This window comes from Myxocyprinus asiaticus, chromosome 42 (assembly GCF_019703515.2).
Source record: "Myxocyprinus asiaticus isolate MX2 ecotype Aquarium Trade chromosome 42, UBuf_Myxa_2, whole genome shotgun sequence".
In the NCBI taxonomy this organism is placed as follows: domain Eukaryota; kingdom Metazoa; phylum Chordata; class Actinopteri; order Cypriniformes; family Catostomidae; genus Myxocyprinus; species Myxocyprinus asiaticus.
In genome coordinates, this window is record NC_059385.1 from 19419433 (window position 1) to 19437136 (window position 17704).

The window sequence follows — 17704 nt, forward strand, 5'->3', positions numbered from 1 at the left end:
TCCGTCCAATCATGCGCGGTTTTCTCTGAAGGACCCGCTTCTTCAGTTTGCACGCGGTAATGTGCGTTCTTCCAAACAGCGTCGCCTGCTGGCAAGCCAGTGCAACTGAGCGGTGCGTCAGGTGAGCGCAGGTTATTTGACTATCATTTCAGTATGTATGCATGGAAAATGAGGACACTGGGACACATCCAAAGAAGTTATTCAAAGGAGTCATCCGTTTTATTTCAATGTAATGGGCTTCCGAACCGTTTTACAGCTGATCGCCTGCTTTCTGTTGGTGACTGTGCGGTCAGAAGTGCAGAAAGAGATTTCACTCGAATGCCGTGAATTTCTGTATATGGGCACCGCCCCACGGGGTCTGGAGAACCGGTCTCTTAAAAAGATATGTCAGCGTTATAATGGTAAGGCCCGGTATATCACTCTGTATGATATAGTGGACCACATCCCGGTGTATTCTGCGTACACTTTCAAGCGCTCCGACGGCTCCAAGAAGGTTGACGTCCCCTGGATGTTCGAGCCTCAGGTAGTTAACATACTTACAGACTCTTCCATTTGAATGACCACAAGAGGGTGATTTAAGAACTGTCAATAGTTTTAGGGGAAGTTCACACCGAACGTCTTTTTCACTTGTTTTTCTAACATGCGCAAAAAACACCGCTGCGCCTCGCTTTTTTTTTTTTTTTTTTTTTTTGAGCTTTTTTAGACACGTGTTCGGTGTGAATAGCCCATAACTTGCGAAAATTAACAATGGTTTTACTACAGTAACCATAGTTTAACTGTGGTAATTGTAGTAAAACCATAGTAATCACAAACGTAAGCATGGCTACTACTACAAATTTCCTAAGGACTTAATGCTTAAAAACAAGGCACAGTTAAGGTTTTGTGCTCTTCAGCATTTTATCTTAATTTTTGCTGTTTGATATAGGCTACCAACTATTACAATTATTTGAAAACATTGACATTTTTATATTGGTTATGCTTTTATATTCACCATAGGTATAATATATTTTGTATTCAATTTATTATATATTTTAAATGTACCCAGATAGCACACGTACTTCTCTGAATTGTGTGTTTAAGACCGTTTCATCTGGAAAGCGTCCCATTAGAATTAACATCTGCTAAACATCTTAACAAGATCAGATTGACAAACATTCTAAATCATAAACGTCTCTTAAGACATCTGCTGAATGTCTTACTGACATCCAAGAGGAAATGTATTATAGACGTATTGCAGATTAGCAAACAATCTAAAAAATACGTATTCCAGATAAACACACATATCAAATTGGCATCTGGTTGATGTATGTGCGCTATCAGGGTATATTCAATAGCCTAGTATGAAGGGGAAAATGAGAATTCATATTCAATATACTAACATCTCACTCACACCATTTTTTATTGTACTGGTGCAGCTTTCCAAAGATTCGAACTCTGGTGAGATGCAACCATTCCCCCAGTATTATCTCCCCGGCAGCTTTTCTGATGCCCAGGCTGTGTTGGAAGACTACTCAAACATTGTCGATTTCGAGCGAGGCCATTTAAACCCTGATGAGCACCAGGCTCACCCTGACGACAAGGCAGCCACCTACACCCTGACCAATGTGGTCCCACAGGTGCGCGAGTTCAACATCGGTCACTGGAAACGGCATGAACACATCATCCGCCGTCGCCTCAACAACTACTGCCGTGGCACGGCATACGTAGTAACTGGTGTCACCACCTCAGGCAGGATGATCCGCAGACACAACATCGACCGAGTGGCCATCCCCACCTACTTGTGGTCGGCGTATTGCTGTATAGATTACGATCACAATGCCCCATTTGAAGAACGATCCAAATTCCCAGCCTTTGCGTCCCATGGGCTCAATGAGAAAGAAGGATCGGAGGTCTTGGAGATGTCTGTGAGTCAGCTGGAAGATTTTTTGAAGAAGAACACCTATGTAGACAAGAGGTTTCAGATTTTCTTTGACAACTGTAAGCCTAACGATGGCATCATGTCAGGATGATTTTTAACACTTTTGTGAACACGTAGCCTACCATTTGTTAGCCGAGGGCTATTTTTTAACCCTGTGTTAACGCAAGGACGTAACCAAATATTTAAGATGTTTCTTTTAGCTTTAACTGGTAGACAGACAATCTAATTACTGTTGTAAGCAGAAATACACTATTTCTTCCAATTGAGAATATTTATCCTTTAAAGGACTAAACAGAGTGTTAAAATTAGTTTAATGACTAAAGTCATCTGGGGCTTCAGTGGTTTTATTACGTCCATTAACTTGAAATGAATATGCCACATCAAATCTTTTTCACATGATAAGCATGTTTATGGCAATGTATCTGAGTGTAACTCTTCTAAAATAAAGAATTGAACTCTTAATCTTCTCGTTTTGCCTACAGTCTCTCAATAACCAGTAACACCCTTTTTGAGATGTACATGGAAAAACATATTAAACTTCTATTAATGCTTTATCAATTCCTAATGTGTTCATACAGAGTCTTTCCGAAACAAAAATCAGCTTGTGTGTGTGTGCAAGACGTGTCACACTGTGGCATGATAGCTTATGTAATATCAAATAATTGAATACAATCGAGGTCAGGAGAAGTGAGAAAAGCCCCATTCAGGTCCCGTGTTCACTCATTACACAGGCTCCATAAAGACTGTCTGTATTACTTTCATTATACATTCATACTAAATTTGTTCTTTACATTTCTTCTCTTGTGATGGGGCCTGTAGAATAGCCTGATTTACATGTTAGAAGGCAGTCATAAAAGTCGATGATTAGTTCTACAGAAAAGTGAACACACACATGGATAATTTATGGAGAAAGAGATAGAAAAGTTTGTTTCAGGTATTACACTGTATTTTTCTGACCTATCATGACTGTATTTATCAATAACTCCTATAGAAAGATGTTGGTTTATCATTCAGTAAGCTAATAAGGCATAATGGAGAGGATAACTACTGTATAATGTGTGATTTTCACTCTGGAGGATATACGTATGATTTTTAAGGAGCACTATTGAGTCTACTTGCAAAACTAGCTACCATGATACTTGGGTGCATGCTAGGCAATTGTTCAGAAAATTAATAGCAAGTGCACCTCTCCTCAACAAGCTGCACAATTTGAGGGATCTTTCATGTACAAAGCATAATTTTAACCCTTACATACGTGTTTCGGCAAACATTATTAAATACCTTGGGTCTTTAGCGACCCAACATGTACTGTATATCTTTTTTTTTAATTTTTTTTAATTTTTTTTTTATTTTTTTTTTATTGATTCATAAATTAACACAAGAAATACAACAACATCTATATAATGAATCAAAAACTTTAAACATTAAACCCCCACTATATCCCCTCCCCCTACCAAACTCAACATGTACTGTATATCTATCACAAATGGATCTACAAAATGCACAGATAGTGTCAAATTTTCAAAACAATTTCAAGACAATTAGAAAGTAATAGAATATAATACATTCTGATATATTTTGATGTTTAATTTTTCATATATCTAAGAGAATATGCAACAAATATTGAACAGGATTCATTATTTCCACACTGTAATTTCATGAGACGCAACTGGCTGTCAAACACATATTGAGCTACACAACACATAAGCTACACACAAGCTACATATAAGCAACACATTTATTTTCTCATGCACTTTTTGAGTCTAAATAGACACATAACTTTCTGTACATACTGTAATTTCAGTATTACACCCAAGCAACAATTGCCAAATCATACTGTTCATGTGTTACACTTGCTATAGTTTACTTCCACGTTGAGTCTTTGTCAAATAGCAATGCCAAATGAAAATCAAGCCAATCACTGAAACAAAAGCAGCACATTAAGTAACAAATAACATGTATAATATGTATTTGTACATGTAATCACCATTTTCACACAGAAAATCAATGTGATATTGTAGCCATTTGTATGAATATCTAATTTGTCTTGTAATAAACAAAGAAATATACTGTATATCCTGTGATAGTATACTATATAGATATGAAAAAAAATGTGATCACCCTTCATGATTTTAAAAAATTAATCTATGGCACAGAATAATTACTCCATATTCTGACCATGTTACAATGCATTTGTAACAGTGTAAGGATGGGCAGCTTGCTCCTCCCCCGCGGACGGCAGCAAGTCCTCCGGCCCCTGGCGGACGGAACTGCTCCTCCCTTTCTTGGTGGACAGCAGCGGTTCCTCCGGCTCTCGGCGGCCGGCAGTGAACCCTCAGTCCCCAGGCAGACGGCCGCGGCTGTTTCCCTGGCGGATGGCAGTGGCGAGGACTCCGCGACAGCGCATCCCTCCTCCCACCCGGGTTTCGGCCCCACTGTAACAGTATAAGGATGGGCGAGGAGGAGACGGGAACTGGCTGAACAGTCAACATAAAGGTTTAATGATAAAAATGAACTTAAAGCAACATCCGTAAAACTTAAACGAACAGACACACATGCAGCGTGCATCTCTCACTCTCTCGAACTGGCGCCTCTGGCTCCCCTTTATCTCACTCTCCTGCTGATCAGCTGATTCAGTGCTGGCCATGGACTATCACGGCCCGGCTACACCCTCCTCCACGTCACAGCATTTACCCCAAGATCCATGTAAAGCCGTTCTCTTTTAAACTCAAGATGTATTGCTGGAGAAGAGGAGTACAACTGTTGCTAAGTACACCAGCACTGTACTTCTAGGCAAAGTGTCATCAGTTCTCCTGCTTTGCTTATCTAATCAAAGCCATTCAAAGGAAACAGCTTCAACTTTCTCTCACTCACTCATTCTATCTGAGAAACGCTCAAGTGAGACAGTTGAGAAGTTCCCCGGAGTGCTTCAGACTAAAATGCATCTCTCCGTCATCCTTGTGGCTCTCGCCTTCACAAAGTGGCTCACTGTACACTGGGTCACAGCAACCGTGGTTGAAGATTTCAACCATGTTGAGAGATGCAAGGATTCACTCTACATGGGAACCCCACCACGGGGCTTCACTGATCCCAGGCTCAAAAAGATTTGCCAGCGCTACGCTGACAAACCACGATATGTGACCCTGTACGACCCTAAAAAACGTATCCCAGTGTACTCTGCATATACCTTCAAGAAAACAGAGGGCGATCGCCGTGTAGACTACCCCTGGATGTATGAGCCTCAGGTAACTATGGTACCATTTATTTTGAGTTTAGGATTTGATAAATGAAGACTGTCTTTCCTTGTCATGATTTTAATCATGTCATTAACTTCCTCTCAGCTTGCAGAACTTGATGGAAATGGGAACATGTTGCCTTTCCCTACTGGCTACCTACACATGAAGTTTGAGGATAGCCAGGCAGTTTTGGAAGACTACTCTGATGTGGTACTGTATGAGAGAGGCCATCTGAACCCAGACCAGCACCAGTCTGACCCCCGTGACCGAGCTGCCACCTACACACTCACCAATGTCGTTCCAGAGGTGCGGGAGTTCAACATCGGACCATGGCGCGAATATGAAGAGCGCATTCGAGTACGGCTCAACAACTACTGCCGGGGCACAGCCTACATTATTACTGGGGTTACCTCTACCGGTAATATGATCCGACGTAACAACCAGAATAGGGTTGGCATCCCTGACGAAGTGTGGTCTGCCTACTGCTGCACTGACTATGACCGGAATGCACCACACATCGAACGCATCCACTTCCCAACCCAAGGGGCCCTCGCCAAGAATGCAAAGGAGGGGAATGCTGTTCATGAGCTCATATTGATGGACTTGGAGGAGTACCTGAAGAAAAGAATTGATGTAGACCAGAACTTCCAACTGTTCTATGATAACTGCAAAGCTCCTTCCCCTCTTCCTCCCTACCTTTACCATACTATATGACCTGCCACACCTTCAATTTACAGCTTTGCATTGGTTGTGGTTTCCTTTTTCTTGCTGTCTTTTCTAATGTGTGTTTTTCCTATCCCTGTCTAATTCTAAGCAAGTTTTTAGTCTTGCAATTTTGAGTTTTTCAGAAGTTTAAATAAGGTTTAAATACAGTAGTCTGATATTGAAGATGTTTATGGAAAATGTGTCACTTTATGGTGTAAAAAATGGCTGTGTGAGTGAAAACAACTTTGGTTGCTTAGTTTTGTGTAGCGTTGGAATTTTTTTTTTCTTTTCTTTTTTCTCAGCTCTCTTGTCTACACTTGGGAAACCATTTTATTGTCTTTATCTTAACATTGTACTACATGCACAATGTAAACGTGAACTGCCTCAATTTGCATATACACATTAAATTGTTCACTGACACCACCTGAAGTTCTAAGTAGTGGTTTTTAAGGATAAGTATTGGCTGGTTTTGATGAAGGGGGAGAGTGAAAACTCTCCTGATGATGTGTTGAAAAACGTGTACCAACTTATTTCTTAAATTCTTGTGGTTTCTTCTATAATTATGACTAATACAAACCAATAAAATCTAAGGATAATTCTGGGTTAGTGTCATCATTATGCACACAGATGATTTGCAATACCACAATTGAGTTTGAGTCACAAGTTCAAATGTTAATAAAACTGTTCAGCGAAATAACGGTAAACATATTTGGTTTCATTTCCATGACAGAGGGCTTGAGTGTGAGAATTGACTCGAGCTCTATCAAGCCCCCCTGCACTATTTAAAATGAAATTAGTAATATAGGTGGTGCTGGAGTGATGGAGGGATGCTGGATGAATCGTCACAGGAGTGAGGTAAAGAGTCGATTATATAAAATTACAACAGATTAACTTTCCTGAACTTTCATCATTTTCAGTAACAACACAGAGACTGAATTAAATCAATATAACATTGTGAGAAACACATGAAAATGAGCTATGGACATTCTGAAATTCTGCAACTTGATGACCACTGTTGGAGCAAATATCACTAATTTACTCTAAAAATGGATGTTAAAATAGGATACTATTTACATTGAAAATGATTTTAATTCTTATTTTTCTTTGTCATTATCTAAATAAATAACTTTCCTATGACATTATGAATTCTTTAAATCAGTTTTAAAAATGTTAATAAACAATTCAAAAACATCAAGCAAAAGTGTCTCTGTAATTGATATTCAGTTGATTCTCTCTTACGATTTTTGTCAGGAATAAAAAGACCTTTGCATTTTGTCAATTCCAGGAAGTATTACCAGTTTTGGCCATCACTGGGGAGATGAGAACATAAATTTGGAATAGAGAGTTGTAAGGTGGTAAAGATCTGCATGGACAGTGGTTTATCGAGGGCCTACACCAAGTAGAGCAAAAAAGCTACTGGGATGGAGAAACCTCAAGAGAAACATACTACTCTGCATCACCCAAACTAAAGCAACATAAACAGAGGATTTTTAAACTCAAGGAAATGTGACAAAAAGAAATACAGCTCCTGTTAAAACTGCACAATTATTCAGAGGTCACACAAGATGAGCCTTTAATGACAGACCACTCATTTGAAAACTAATACCATGAGTGAGATTAGTATTCTTGTGGGATATTTCTTTTATTGCATGAGGCCATACTCTAATCTAAGTGAGACACAAATGAGGAAGGATATGCAAATGTAGTGAAGCTGAAGGTTGAATAAGGGAGAAATGCATGAGCCTTCCCTTTCAGTTCCTCTCACTAATATTCTGTTTTTCTCTTGTATTCTTTTCTGTGAACTGTCTGTCATTATTGATATCATTACTAATGGTTGTGATTTTGCTTCTTTAAATGCAGTTAACAATGTATTTAATGCATATATAATTTTTTAGTAATCAATTTTTCTTTAGTACCAGTCAATAATGGTGAATTTGCTCGAGGGAATAGTAAGGACTCTTGTGCCATTCATCCTCTCTCTTGCTGTAAAAGGGGGCAGTACTATGAAGTATTTTCCCTAAAGAATCTCAAATGCACATAAATACTCAGTGGCCCCCAAAAGTTTTTGAACATAGATAAAAATGTATGGATGTCATTGCATTTAGATGAAGTGTCAAACCAAGTGACATTTATTTTAAAGAAAGATACCAGAAGGATGTGTTTTACATTATGCAATGTAAACCAATGGATAAGACCAACTTAAGACTCAAAAAGTATTTTGACACTTTATAGTTTTCAAATCATATGGGATGAACGACAACAGTGGTTACTCTGGTTTGATATTTTATCTAATGCAATGAAATTCATAGATAAACTGTTGCTTAAGTGTCCAACTACTTTTTGGGACTGCTCTATTTACCAACCCAGTTCAGCACCAGACTAACTAAATGGCCAAAGTAGACATCATCTCACTTTCTAACGTAGTGCCCCCTAACATGGTTCTTCACAGGTCTTTGTGTTTGGCCGCCCTGTAGAAGGCACATACATTAATATTTTTTTAAATAAATTCAGAAAAAGAATCTTCAAATACTATATGTTGTGGACTGGTCACCCTCAAAATATAAATCTGTCTTTTGTACAGTGGTGTTGTCAAACTCGTATTATAAATTACTGTATCAAATTATGCATGTCTTGACGTTTACCATAAAAATCTGGAACACATCTTGAATACTAATAATTTTATTAATTACAGACATCAGATTTACATAATTGTATTAATTAATCAATCTATTTTTCATATACACACACACACATATATATATATATATATATATATATATATATATATATATATATATATATATATATACACACACACACTACTGGTCAAAAGTTTTGAAACACTTACTCATTCTTTATTAATTTTTTTTCTTCACATTTTAGAATAATAGTAAAGTCATTAAAACTATGGAATAACATAAATGGAACTATGGGAATTATGTTGTGACTAAACAAAATCCAAAATAAATCAAAACTGTGTTATATTTTAGCATCTTCAAAGTAGTCACCCTTTGCCTAGAATTTGCAGACATGTACTCTTGACATTTTCTCAACCAACTTCTTGAGGTATCACCCTGGGATGATTTTTAAACAGTATTGAAGGAGTTCCCATCTATGTTGGGCACTTATTGGCTGCTTTTCTTTATTATATGGTCCAAGTCATCAATTTTATTTATTTTATTTTTTTTTATTACATTTTAGTTTTATAATGAAATAAATTAATATGGTGGCACAATTATATTTTTGTCTACAAAACTAATTTCAAACATTTAAGCATACGCCTTTAGATCAAAAGGATTTTAAGATCATGAGAAACATTTCAGTCGTGTTTAAAAAAAAAAAACTTCCAGGAAAGTAGTCTAGTCAGCCCTCCTGCAGCATGATCACACGTGAAGTCGGCATGATGTTTCCGTTAGTTTCGATACCCTAGGATCGTTGACTGTATGCTGACGCGCTGACATGCAGCATTCTTATCAGACATGTTTGCAGTGGTTTCAATGTGTTTACATTTCCACCTGGCACAATTGGCAGCGCATTGCGTCGAAGACAAGGGTTCAAAGCCAGACAGTAACCATGTATAAATAATCAATGATGAGCATGATTCAGAGGTTTCACTTTTCCCTCTAGCATTACTTTTTACTCCACTAATGGTTAAGGTAAGGTTTGGGTTGGAGGATAGAATCTATAAATATATGCTTTTCTCTTCATTGTATAACGTCCTAAAGCTGAAAACAACTTTCTTCATTACTAGCATTTGGCGACCTCTCCTGGACATAAATCAATGGAGCTCACACGTGCCCATATGCCCTACAACACTTACCACTTTGGCCACTGGGAGAAGTGTTTCGAAACTTCGGTCAACGTATACCGATTTTGACGAAAGAAAAGTCGGTCTACTCTTTCCGATTTCACTGTGAGATCAGGCTACACCTCAAACATGATAGTACACCACTGTCATCACTGGATTGTCCACTGAAAGCATATTGTGCGAACAGAGCGCACTGAAATGCCATCAGTGACGCACAAGTAACAGGGTCAAACAAGAGTCATCTGTGGGGCTGTACACTGTGCAATTTGCAATAGTTGTAGAGTGCAGAAAGGAGCATAAAAGTCATTTCATGGTCAAATCGCGTAAAGGATTTAAGTGCATTTTCATTGTACAAATACACTTTGCGGATGCAAAGGTTTTCAGTTAAGTTCAGCCTTTTTTCTGAGGTGGAGAAAATATAATTAAAAATAACATAATTTTTCACGTTTGAATTGATGTCAGTAAAACAGTTCTCTTTGCTTTTGTATACTAGACATAGTTATTAATTTATGGTTTATATGCTTACAATGGGTTTATTCTACTTATTGATTTTATTATGTTTATCTTAACTTATAAATACATGTATGCACCTCAACCCTTCAATGCATAGACTATATAGTTCACAGTCAAAACTGGCCCTATATTATATAGCCTATTCTCAATGCCGACTGCCGAATGTTGTGAACAGGGGTCAGCCTGCAACAAACCATGACCTAAAGAACTCAGCCATGCCATCAAAATACTTTTACACCAGTTCTACTGTCTTTGTGTAGTAGCCAAAAAAATTAAAAAAATAAAAAAATAGGTCACCTGAGGAAAATTTAGCCTTTCTTCCTACCTTTGTGATATTCTGAGTGCAGTGGTGATTTTAGGGGGTGGCCTGAGGTGGCCTGGGCCACCCCTGAAATCTCATTGGCCACCCTGTGGCCACCCCAGAACTGATTGGTAGTTCATCATGTTCATCTTTGATCAGTGGGGGGAGGGGCAGGCCGCGGGTGGCCAGGCAGGTGCCGCAGGTCGCGGGCAGCGGGCGCCAGGTCTTGAGTATAATGGTCGGTCAGAAGCACGAAGCTGACACAAGCTAGCGTCTACCTCCAACTTCCAATGAGTTGACGACGTCGATTTGTGGTCAAAAAGAAAGCTGTTATTTGAGAGGTATGTTCATCTAATCTATCGTTTAATTTATCCCGAATGTGAAAACATTTTTTCATTGTTACAGTAGCTAGGTTAAAGAGTAAGCTAGACCCTACACCACATTCAGCATGTTATCTTTACATTGACATGAAATATGAAATGCTATGTTTTCTGATTTAATGTGTAAAGGTGTGTAAAGCGTTTTACAGATGTATATGTTTAATAGCTAAAGTTATATATATATGGCTAACCTGTGTGTGAAATGGAAGGGTTTGTGCTGTGACTGTACTTTAAATCTTTACATGAGTTATTTATGAGCTCTTTATGTGTATTATTGGTCAGTCAGACCTATAAAATCTTCAAAGTTTTTATACCTTATTTGACATTTTAAATATACAGAGGCAGGGCAAATTGCACTTAAATGCCGCAAATGATTTGACTAACTATTTTATTTGGTAATATTCAAAGTAATTGAAGCTATCAGAACATGTGGAAAATAAACCTGAGTAGACACTGTAAATAGAGTTTTGTTTTTTACTGTATTCAGAGCTCAATCTGCAATTTTGGGGTTTCCAGACAGACACCTATAAGCCCTCGTAGCCAATTTCACACACTGATTTGTACCCAATTTAACAATATTTCTGCTGGACAGTGCAGTTATAACTAATAAATGAATGAATAATTGATTGAATGATTGATTGAATTGCACCTCAATCAGTTATCACCTGTACTTGTATCTTTATATGATTATACACTATACCTGATGTTATATGCAGATTAATTCTCTACAATGAGAATAGCTCTTAAAAATGTGTAACTGACTTTTCCTAAACAATTACTGATTTAAAAATGGATGTTATGTTAAAATAACCAGAGATTCCCAGAAACTGTAACAGGTTGAAATAGAACAGGAATAGAAAACTGTCAAATGTCAAAACAACAGTCTGATATTGAATACAAACAGTTCAGTGAATGCTAACATGAGTTTAAGAATTCATTTATTCTACATGTGTAGATGTTGAAGCAAAGCAATGCGATATTTACACATTTTGATCATGTGCCATTCATAAAGGTTCTCCCGGTATCGCCACCCCACACTAGGTCTGTGCCCCATCTTGGCCACCCCAGTAAAAATGTCCTGGATACGCCACTGTCTGAGTAGTAGAATGCCTGAGAATGATAAAGCTGCAGGCCGAGCTCCAAAAAGGGGTGGAAGCTCCAAAGCGCCAGCAAAGATACACAGAGCCCCTAATCTAGCCCTTACAGTGTTATGATCGGCAGGCAGGTCATCCTTAGGAGATGGAAGTTGGCTGGAGCGCCCTCAGTTCAGGAGTGGTGCATAGAGATGGGCAGTGTGGCGGCATTATTTATTTATTTATTATTATTTTTTTTGTGTATTCTCAAGTTGGACCACAGGGATATTTGCTGAGGGTTAGGGTGGGGTTGGGGATTGGGAGGGCTTTATGGGGATTTATGGGGGTTAAAAGTTGATTTGGTGTATATATGTTTGCTTTTCTGTTTCGTGTGTCTGAATCAATAAAAGTGTTAATCAGAATAATATTATTGATGTTAAAGCCCAATAACAATAACATTACAATAATAATACATAAACATTTATACCAGTGAATTTCAACTGAAAATAAGTAGGATACAGGTTATTTTCACATTTAAAGGAATGTTCTGGGTTCAGTACAAGTTAAGGTCAATTGACAGCACTTGTGGCATAATGTTGATTACAAAAATTAATTTTGAAAAGTTTGTAGCCACAAGACAATAACAATACGTGCATTCTCATGATTTTAGTGTGATAAAATCACTTACTAACCTTTTCCTTTTCTGTAAAAGCAAAGATCATCAAAAGCACTGCAACATTGACACTGATAATGCTGAAGTGCAAAACAAACATGATTGCATTGGGAGAAAGAGGCATGATAGACTGAATCCCAATTCACACTCATCTGGGAAAGTACATCTGTTTGAGTCATAACATTGTATCTTGACAACATAATTAATCAACCTAGCCATGGATGTAACTGAATGTTCAAGTTTTAAAATCTGTCACTGAAAATCAATTCATTACTTATGATAGAATTGACGTATTTTCCCTTAGGCCACAGACCTTCACCTCTGACCAGCATACATTTCTTTATCTCCAGGCTAAAAGCCTCAGCATATAATTTTCTGATTCACTGTTCAACACATATCCCTGTTCATAACGGGCCCCTTCACACCTCATGCTCTCGTCAACAAGAGGAGGATATAGCTCTAAAGATATACAGAGCCCCTAACCTAACCATTTGCCTAATCTTAACCGTGAGTGAAAGTGTCGTCCCCCTTTGGAGCTGACCCAACCCCCTTCTGGAGTAACCCTGCCCCCTTCTGGGTTTACAGCGCTCTCTTTTGGAGATCTCCGGGCTGCAGCTATACCTGCTTACAGAGACATTATTGACAGAACTTCTGAGTAAAGCCTAATTTATATAATGGCGAACAAAGCCTGTGTTTAAACTTTGTGTGACACTATTATAAAATTAGTTTGTTATGGAAACTACTGTATATAGATAAATAAAGAACATCATGTCCAAGAGGGGGTCCAATAGAATCGATGTAAAATCTTAAATTGCATAAGATGCACCCTTGCATCTCTAGATGTAGACTTGACATTTTTTAGAATCTTAGCCCACACTCCCTCCTCCAATACCAAATCTTTCTCCCATAATCTCATGAGAGAAGTTGAAGCTCCATCCCCCAGACTCTTTGACCTTTTCCAAAAGCAGTAATCACCACTCCCAGAGTATCTGCCGCTTTTGGGGGGGGGGGCTTATTAATACATAATTTTGGGTTCAGCCATATGCTTGAAGCAACATTTAAATTAATGTCTGAATTAAACACGCTGGACACTTTTGTCCATGCCACGTGCAAATGCGAGATAACGGGGTATAACTTAACTTCTCCGGTTAGTTTGATAGAAAGGCTCTGCAATGGCGAAATAGGGGCAAGAACTTCCTGTTCAGTACAAAACCAGGGAGGGGCTCTCTCAGGTGGAAGTGATCAATGAGCCAAATGTCTGAGACCAAACGCATAATAATAAAACAAAATCTTGGGTAGGCCTAGCCCACCTTTGTCAATCGGCCTATGCAATTTACTGAAATGTAATCTGGGATGTTTACCATTCCAAATGAACGACTTCGCTATGCTATCAAATTACTTGAAATAAGATAGGGGGACAGCTACAGGGATAGACTGTAGCAGGTAGTTGAATTTTGGAATACAATTAATTTTAATAACATTAACCTTCCCAATCATAGATAAATGTAATGAAGCCCACCTGCCCACATGGCTCGAAAACCTTTTTATTAAAGGGTCAAAATTAACTCTAAATTAAATTAAATTAAATCACACAAATTTGCTTGAATAAAATGCCCAAATTCTAAATGCCCTGTTTGGGCCACTGGAAGGCACATGGCTGAAAAGCTGTTACCGGGCAGTACACTGTCAGAGACAAAGTTTCAGATTGAGACCAATTGACTCTGTATCCCGAGAATTTAGAAAAGGAATTAATAATTCTGTGGAGGCAAGGCATAGATCTAGTAGGGTTGGAGACGAATAATAAAATATAATCTGCGTAAAGCAAAAGCTTATGCGCCATACCTCCCGCCACCGCCCCTGGAAAATCATCCTCCTTTCTTATCGCGGCTGCTAATGGTTCCAGGCAAAACAGAAAAATAATGGGGAAAGAGGGCAACCCTGCCGGGTGACCCTATCCAGAGTAAAATAATCTGAAATTAATCTGTTTGTTTGTACCGCCGCTACCGGGTGTCTATAAAGTAACTTAATCCATCCAATAAAAGTATATTTCTAAAATCTTTAAAAAAATAATCCCATTCTACCATATCAAACGCCTTTTTGGCGTCAAGTGAGATGGCAGCAACTGGAGTCTGATCATTCGCCACTGACCACATGATATTGATGAAACGCCTAATGTTATCAGAAGAGCTGCGGCCCCAAATAAACCCCACCTGATCTATATGTATAAGAGATGTCATAACTTTTCTAAATTGGTTAGCCCAAATTTTTGACAATATTTTAACTTCTGGCTGGATCAGGGAAATTGGACAGTAACTCTTAAACTCATATGGATCTTTGTCCTTTTTAAGAAACAGACTGATCCGGGCTTGTGTCATAGTTGGCGGAAGCCTTGCCCTGAATAGCCAAAACTCCACCTTCCATGACAAAATAGTATTACATCAATATTATTATTGATGTTCTAACCCCGTAACAAGGTAGGGCTAGAATAGAGTCATATCAATTATTACATAACAGATACTAAGGGGAAGCAATTCACTAATCCTATCTTGGGCATGCTTCATGTAACATGTTATGTTATCTTCAGAAACATCACTTTTTCCTCTCTCACTCTGTCCTTTTCTCTCCCAGCATAGTTCCAGAGGGGGCTGTGGAGTGACAAAATCCTACTTTGTTCCTACTGATTGATTGATTGATTGATTGATTGACAGCTTTATTAATACCTGTGGGGGAAACTCATTTGCCACTAGTTCAACTCATACATATACAAACAGAAAACAATATAGACACTGCATTCACAGATATCAACAGATGAAAAAATATAACAGGTGACTTTGACAGAGATACTGTCCATCATCTAAAAACACAGTCCAGTCTGTGCAATCAAAGCACCCTCTTAACTTTTCACAAGCGTCCTCTGACCACACACGCACAGTCTTGGACATAATCGGCTGCTTCCGAGCCACAGGAAAATATGTGGATGTCAGAGATATCAAATTATGATCCTTCCCATTACCCGATGGAGGAATATAAACCACTTGTAAAATCACATGAGAGAACTCTCTTGGCAAATAGTAAGTAAATAGTATAGCAACTTACTACAAGCATCTCAATGTTTAGGTCACAAAATATCTTTTTCACTGTTACATGACCAGGATGACACCACTGATCATTCACGTTAAGGCAGACACCTCCACCCTGTTTTTTTGCTGGTCCTCACTGGATCTCTATCCATCCTGTGTAGTGAAAAACCTTTCATCTTCACATGGGACTCTGATATCCTGTCCGACAGCCAAGTCTCCGTAAAACACAGTAGGCTGCTCTTTCAGTATAAGAGATCACACTGCAAATAAGCTGTCAGTTCATCCGCTTTATTAACCAAAGAGCGAACATTCCCCATGATATCTGAGGGTAGCACAGGTTTGTACCTCCGCCGACTGTTGCTGACCCAGACCCCTCCTCTGCAGCTCTCTTTCTAGTCTTAAGCTTGATTTCCGACAAGTCAACATCAAGATCCAATCTGCCTGATGCAAAAGGCCATAGCTGCAGAAGCTCCTCCCGACTACACTACCGGTCAAAAGTTTTGAAACACTTACTCATTCTTTATTATAATTATTCTTATTTTTTTTTTTTTCACATTTAGAATAATAGTAAAGTCATCAAAACTATGGAATAACATAAATGGAACAATGGGAATTATGTTGTGACTAAACAAAATCCAAAATAAATCAAAACTGTGTTATATTTTAGCATCTTCAAAGTAGTCACCCTTTGCCTAGAATTTGCAGACATGTACTCTTGACATCTTCTTGAGGTATCACCCTGGGATGCTTTTTAAACAGTATTGAAGGAGTTCCCATCTATGTTGGGCACTTATTGGCTGCTTTTCTTTATTATTTGGTCCAAGTCATCATTTTCAAAACCTTTATTTTTTAATTACATTTTTGTTTTATAATGAAATAAATGAATATGGTGGCACAATTATATTTTTGTCTACAAAACAAATTTCAAACATTTAAGCATACGCCTTCAGATCAAAAAATTTTTAAGATCATGAGAAACATTTCAGTCAAGTGTTTCAAAACTTTTGACCGGTATTGTATAGGAGATTAAAGGTGGGCCTGGTACATTCCCAGATTGTAGGCTAAGTGTTTGAGCGGCTCTCCAAACAATTATTACCCAAAGCCACAGAAGGCAAACCAAAATGTGATTACTGAATGCAGCCATAATCACATCATCAAGGTTCAATCCCGCTGATAATCATAAATCAAAAGTCATTAAAAGACACATAAAAAATGTGAATCACAAACACACAGACACACAGGTGGCAGAGTCACCAACAAGGAGGCAGCGCCTCGATACCGATTAGCATTGACTTTGCTGTTTGGAAACAGATAGACCTGAATACTATTTTTAAAGTAATCAGTTACTGTGTAAATACAGTAGTATGAAAACATTGATACTCATTCACCATGTGTGGAGGTATGTAGGTTCAGGGACAGGCTGCAGAGGTGCAGACCAGACTGTCTTTACTGGTCCAGGCTCTAAGTTCAGCGAGACAAACAGTGAGCAGCTCACCTCTGGCCAGCACACTGCACAACAACATCAGTAAAATACACAGCCTTGGCCAGATCCTGCACAGCCTCCACTTACAGGTATATTAACCACTGGTGTATACCTTATTACATTCGTTGGTCACACAAAACATTACTGTAAGATGGAGACATATATGTCCATCCACATACATATGTTTCATCTCATTTCTTGCACTAATTAACGCACATATATCATCTGCCTTTTTAAGACACCAGCTCTGCTCTTATTAAAACATTAAATCATCCTTTTAGTATCAACACACACACATCTCCTTCAAGGTCATTCACAGAAAGAGTCATACAGAGAGATACAGAGAGAGGCTGTAATGGTCCATAGAGCAATTAACCCTTACAAGCCGGAGCATTCAAATTTGGGAACAATTATTCCCATGGTTCCTGTCTCAGTATCTTCACCATGCAATCACCGATTTTATTTCTGAAAACTGCCAGACACTCATGACAATATAAGCTAAAAGCACATATGATTAATTAAGGGGTTACTGGG

General features: G+C 38.4%; 3 protein-coding genes across 3 annotated transcripts in view; all 3 read left to right on the forward strand.

Annotated features, from left to right (window-relative positions):
- Nucleotides 1-125: 125 nt before the first annotated feature.
- zgc:172339 (uncharacterized protein LOC564384 homolog) lies at nt 126-2363 on the forward strand. Its single transcript, XM_051684231.1, has 2 exons — nt 126-523; nt 1416-2363. The coding sequence occupies exons 1-2, from the start codon at nt 233-235 to the stop codon at nt 2007-2009; spliced, it is 885 nt and encodes a 294-aa protein (XP_051540191.1). The 5' UTR covers nt 126-232; the 3' UTR covers nt 2010-2363.
- Nucleotides 2364-4700: 2337 nt separating this feature from the next.
- LOC127432804 (endonuclease domain-containing 1 protein) lies at nt 4701-6446 on the forward strand. The gene is made up of 2 exons (XM_051684226.1): nt 4701-5163; nt 5260-6446. Exons 1-2 carry the CDS (start codon nt 4858-4860, stop codon nt 5866-5868), a joined length of 915 nt encoding a protein of 304 aa, XP_051540186.1. The 5' UTR covers nt 4701-4857; the 3' UTR covers nt 5869-6446.
- Nucleotides 6447-17094: 10648 nt separating this feature from the next.
- The window catches only part of LOC127432292 (erythropoietin-like), a gene marked incomplete at its 5' end in the record, with an annotated part of 30418 nt that continues 29808 nt past the window's right edge, over nt 17095-17704 (forward strand). Inside the window, one exon of the mRNA XM_051683189.1 lies at nt 17095-17259. Coding sequence (XP_051539149.1) covers nt 17095-17259 — 165 coding nt within the window. The remainder of the gene's footprint in view (nt 17260-17704) is intronic.

Bases quoted from the DNA above. Each gene is read 5' to 3' on its own strand.
- zgc:172339 (XM_051684231.1), top strand. From the start codon at position 233: ATGGGCTTCCGAACCGTTTTACAGCTGATCGCCTGCTTTCTGTTGGTG. The intron at 524-1,415 runs GTAGTTAACATA...GTACTGGTGCAG, and splicing joins CCTGGATGTTCGAGCCTCAG to CTTTCCAAAGATTCGAACTC.
- LOC127432804 (XM_051684226.1), top strand. From the start codon at position 4,858: ATGCATCTCTCCGTCATCCTTGTGGCTCTCGCCTTCACAAAGTGGCTC. The intron at 5,164-5,259 runs GTAACTATGGTA...ACTTCCTCTCAG, and splicing joins CCTGGATGTATGAGCCTCAG to CTTGCAGAACTTGATGGAAA.